Below are 5,109 nucleotides of genomic sequence, written 5' to 3'. Positions count from 1 at the left end.
TCTCACACGCCACCAAACCGAACGTCTCAATTGCGTTCGTGCTAACCGACGAGGACCTATGACTTCCATTACAACCACGCCTGTCCAACGCTGCTACCACCGAGCTTTAATCCTTGCATTCCCTATTAGCCACTGTTATCTTAATGCCGCAGGTACCAGATTCACGTTTACGAAGGATTAACGACAAACACCTCACTGTTGCTTATGCTTATGAAGCGGCTTTTGCCTCTTGGCCAGAGGATCTGTTCGCAAATTTCATCTGGGGGAAGAACTACGTGACTAATCGATGTAGGTTGTTTCTATGGCTAGCGCATCGAGGGCGCTTGTTCACCAACGAGCGTCGATTCCGAAGAAGTCTATCAGACTCTGCCTCCTGCCCGTTCTGCTCGAAAACTGAATCAACCTCACATGCTATTACACTGCCCAACGGTCTCCGAGGCCTGGACGGCTGTGACCCATTTTGCGACCCATTTGCATTCGATGCAATAAGAAGAAACCCTAGATCCCAAACACTGTGTAAACCAAGGTCAGGAAGGTTGCACAAAGGAACCCAGTCAAATCATTAGAGGAAGGGAGGATCAGGAGTGATCGGCAATGGACAGAAAAAGTCACAGCAGGGGTTACCAACAGAGAGCAAAACCATGTACTACTAAGGCCTCCTTTGATTTACAAGATTTGCATAGGAATTTTACAGGATCAACACCCTCTGGAATTTCCCCTTTACGGGATCCTTTGATTCACAGGGTTTTGGAAGCGTAGGAATAGGAAACGTACAGGAATAGGATGTCTGTCCACTGAAATCCTGCGTCGTGCAGCAAAACAGAGGATTTTTTTCATGAAGTCCAACCTCATGCTTGTTTTCCTGTGAAAATGAACTAAGAAGTTCCTATAGGATTGGTTCCTGAGGAATGCACTCTTGCGAATCAAACAACATGTAAAGGAAAAATTCCAAAGAGTATCGATCCTGTAAAATTCCTATGCAAATCCTGTAAATCAGAGGCCTACATGTTATTTGATTCGCAGGATTGCATTCCTCAGGAATCAATCCTATAGGAACTTCTTAGCTCATTTTCACAGGAAAACAAGCATGAGGTTGGACTTCATGGAAAAATTCTCTGTTTTGCTACCCGACGTATGATTTCAGTGGACAGTACATCCTATTCATGTACGTCTCCTATTCCTACACTTCCCAAACCCTGTGAATCAAAAGAGACCTAAGCTGGAAAGAAACATGATGTAAAAAATGAACAGAAGATGGCTCAAAAGACAAGCGAGGAAGTCACAAGGCTGCAGTTCACATAATATCAGAAGCATACATCATGCTTATACGCTTTGTGCCCATAGTTCAGGGCGAATTACACTTTCCGATTGACCAGGCAAATAATCGTATGTGTGTGTGGCCATTTTGCTGTTACACATGGATAGTAAACTAGTTGTACATAAAAAATCTCTCCGCAGAAATAGCCAAAGAGTGAAAATTCTGGCCAATTTCCCTCGAGACCCACTTGCCTAACGGAACCGTGACATCACAAATGGACTATATGCATGGTCATCCTCTATTGTAGTTTACCGAGACAAGTTACCATGAAGAGGTTCTTCAAAATTGGATTATTTGTGTTTATCTTCCATGCCCGTAAGACTTTTCCAGCACAGGAACGGCAGGTCCATAAATTCTAAAACATCGATCGCTAAATGAGCCTACCAGCTTGGAAACAACTTCCTTGAAGAACATGGAAGCAACCTGTGGTAAAAAGCTTGATAAGGACGATGGAAAATAACAAAATGAAACCACTTAATGTGTGTATATACTCATAACAAACAAGTTTTACCTGCCGATATAGTGGTGACTGAAACTTAAAATCCACTAAGAAGTAAAGGTCACATGTTCCAGGAACAGGACCAGGCTTGAATTCCCAAACGTTTATCAAATGATCGAAAAGTCCACTTTGAGACGCTGTCGTCTGCAACAGAGCAATAGAGTCAGAAGCAAAAACAATGCAACTACTCAATTCAGGAGAAAAGATGGTAAAAGTATGACAAACAAAGTACTAGTGTACCAAAGAGAACTGCCTATCGCTGTGATAAATACTGAAAGTTAAAGAGGGACACTAGATTGACTGCAACCTAGACTATCCAAGTTGATAAATAGACTTTCATCCAAGATTGACCATCCTATTTATTAGAACAAAGTGAAAGAAGCTACCAAGCTTGCTCTGGAAGGCTAGAAGTTCACACATTAATTAGAAAGCGAAGAGACAGATCTACACTTATTAGGGTGGGTGTAGATAATAACAACGCTGCTTAATCAGATAAAAAAACACGTACTAGAACTGTTACAACCATATATGAGATACAACTGTATGACATGATCAGTGATACAGCATATGTATGTATTGTAATATCTATCCGTGCAAGTGAGCTGAGATTCGGCCAGTTTGTGTAGTACTAAAGTACATCTCAAGGAAGTCTGTTATCCAAGAGCAGATCAAATGTCATGACCTCAAAATCAATTGCACCTCAGTTAAAAAAATTCAATTGCACCTCAGTTAAAAAAATTCAATTGCACCTCAGTTAAAAAAATCAATTGCACCTCCAAGATTTTAGGCAAAGTACTTCTACAGTCGTGTTTATCAAATAAATCATCCCATATTTACACAAGCCATCAAAAGTTCAAGTTAAAAAAAACTCATAATAAAAATTTGGTGCATACCGTGTTATGTTCGCCTAGGTTGATTTTAAATGGATGATGTGATCTCAGGTTTATAACACTGCAATGACAGTTTCACACAATATATAATGTCCAGGTGAATAGAATATCTAAGATATGAGTTGACAACAATATCTGTTCATATTGGCTAGTTCAAGTGTGAATTTGGTAATAACTCAGAAATGCTTAAGTTTATTCACAAGCGGGTTAATTCCATCCCAGCCAAAACCGGCAAACAACAGTTAGTATTAGTTCATTTTCTTTCTCTGCCTGGGATACAAGCAGTAAAGCTAGTTAGATACCGTATTTGAGGGTATGCAACGATTTTGTCTTGTTGGGGAAACTGTTGAAGAATCTACCAACACTATCTGCAACATAATAAGTGTTTGCTACTTATAGTTCAGCTACAATGATATCATGTCTGGCCACACAAGAGTCTGGGCGAGTGGGCGTATTAACAAAATGAATATAAACATACAACCTTAATACAAGAGGTTGAAGAATTTATAAATAATAAAATGAATATGAACAAATAACCTTAGGATTAGCTCCTGGGAAAAATAATACTGCCGGTAAAAGACTAGATTAGAAGTGTTATATTCAGCGGATCCAAGGAAGTGATGAACCAATTTCTTACGAGTGACAGCAATACTCCCTTGGAAAAGTATTGCAGCTCACCGTGATGAATGATCTAAATCATAATGGTGGTTTTGCAATTACAAAACGAATAGATATCTACCACATATGTCATGAATATGATTGAACTTGCAATACAGCTCACATTAGAACAACTTTTATCCCCGTTAGTATTTTTTTCTTATACTACAATCCTTTGAGAATCAATGATATCTGATTAGGTGATAACAATTGAATTGTCTGCCTTCATACTACTACATTATCCTATCAGAGCGACGACATACACAAATCTCACCTTGATATACTTGGGCTTCTCCATCTCCACATGAGAGACATAGCTTTCAACAAAGAACTTGAATCCAATTTCGAGCTCGGCATCAAACGAGCCGTTGTCATACCGTCTAATAACCCTGGACCGCTGGCACCAGGGCACAAAATCCTCGTAGAGGTCCACAGCCGCGACGACGGCATACATCTGCTCCGGCGAGTACCTAGGACGACACAGCCACCGGAATCAATCATTTCCATTTCAGAAGGCAGTCACCTGAAGAGCACCCCAAGAGCAAGCGGGCCATCGTTGATATATTAATTACCCCATCACGCGCCTCTCCTCGTAGACCTTGGAGAGGACACTCCCCTCCTCCCCGTCGCCGCACCCGAGGAAGCTCCTCGTCTGCGCGCCCGCGGGCCAGCCCGCGCCCAACCGGCGCGGCTCGCCGCGCGCCGGCGGATCGGCCCAGCGGCCGACCCTGCCGCGGCCGCCGCCTAGCCCGGCCAGCGTGGCCGCGCACCTGGCATTGGCGAGCGCCTCCCCCCTGCCGCACTCGCCCTCGGCGAACCCGCGCAGGAGGGCCAGCCCCCTCCTCCGCAGCACCGACCGCGCGCACGGCAGCATCGTTGGAGGCCTCCAGGCGTGATCCGGCCGCGGGGGAACCCTAGATTCGGGGACCGGTGGTGCGGTTGGCGGCGTCGCCGGAGGAGGCCGTGGAGGGATCGGAGGTGGGGCGAGAGGCGTGGGGGAGCGGAGCTCCTAGGTTGCGGGGTCAATCGGATTTGGGGAGAGGTGGAGCGGCCGGTATGGGGAGGGAGGACAGCGGGGGGGGCGGGCGCGCGTGGGGTGGGGGGATGCGTGGCTGGCTGTGGTTGGTGCCTGCGATCTGGCGCGACCAGAAAAGAAAAGAAAACGTCGGAGCTGACGAAGACTCGTCGAGGCTGTGCCGTCGGATGATCGGTACGGGCGGCGGCACGAGTATCATGCCCGGGTCGGGCCGGTGGACGGCGGTTGCGTACTTGCGTGTGCTCGCCTAATTCCAGATTTGACCAACGACCATGCCGCGGAAGGGTTTCCCCGAGGAAGCTTCTTTCATGTCTAAAAAATGGACCGTAAAATAAACAGGTACACCCTCGGAAAACACTGCACCCAAATTGAAAAAATAATTTAGAGAATTTTAAAAAGTAAAAAAAATCTGAAACTTTTTGAAATCAAACATGATTAAACATTACACCGGTGTGAAAAGTTTCGCGAAGGAATATCATCGACCGACTCCAGGGCCAAGAAAACAAATTTGAGATTATAAAAAACGTGAATAGTAATTTTAATATAGTGTCGGTTTTGTTCTTTCTTCGCCCAGAATACCACGGGAGTCATTCCTCCTCGAAACCTTTCAGAAAATTTTATGCTAGACCATATTTCTTCGCCCAGAATACCACGGGAATTTCTTCGCCCAGAATACCACGGTTATGCTAGACCGTATTTGTTACAGAAA

The 5,109-nt window shown here is 44.7% G+C and overlaps 1 protein-coding gene across 1 annotated transcript; it reads right to left on the bottom strand.

Moving 5' to 3' along the window:
* Positions 1–1,275: 1,275 nt before the first annotated feature.
* On the bottom strand, positions 1,276–4,576 carry LOC125544925 (coenzyme Q-binding protein COQ10 homolog, mitochondrial). The gene is made up of 4 exons (XM_048708709.1): positions 3,937–4,576; positions 3,639–3,834; positions 1,830–1,961; positions 1,276–1,741 (listed from the first exon to the last, which is right to left on the bottom strand). The coding sequence occupies exons 1-4, from the start codon at positions 4,236–4,238 to the stop codon at positions 1,619–1,621; spliced, it is 753 nt and encodes a 250-aa protein (XP_048564666.1). The 5' UTR covers positions 4,239–4,576; the 3' UTR covers positions 1,276–1,618.
* Between the last annotated feature and the right edge of the window lie 533 nt (positions 4,577–5,109).

Source organism: Triticum urartu, chromosome 3 (assembly GCF_003073215.2).
Source record: "Triticum urartu cultivar G1812 chromosome 3, Tu2.1, whole genome shotgun sequence".
Lineage (NCBI taxonomy): Eukaryota > Viridiplantae > Streptophyta > Magnoliopsida > Poales > Poaceae > Triticum > Triticum urartu.
The sequence above is the reverse complement of the archived record's forward strand: the minus strand, read 5'-3'. Positions and strand labels throughout refer to the sequence as shown.

Bases quoted from the DNA above. Each gene is read 5' to 3' on its own strand.
- LOC125544925 (XM_048708709.1), bottom strand. From the start codon at position 4,238: ATGCTGCCGTGCGCGCGGTCGGTGCTGCGGAGGAGGGGGCTGGCCCTC. The intron at 3,835-3,936 runs GTAATTAATATA...GTGTCGTCCTAG, and splicing joins GAGGAGAGGCGCGTGATGGG to GTACTCGCCGGAGCAGATGT. The intron at 1,742-1,829 runs GTAAAACTTGTT...TTTTTACCACAG, and splicing joins AGTCACCACTATATCGGCAG to GTTGCTTCCATGTTCTTCAA.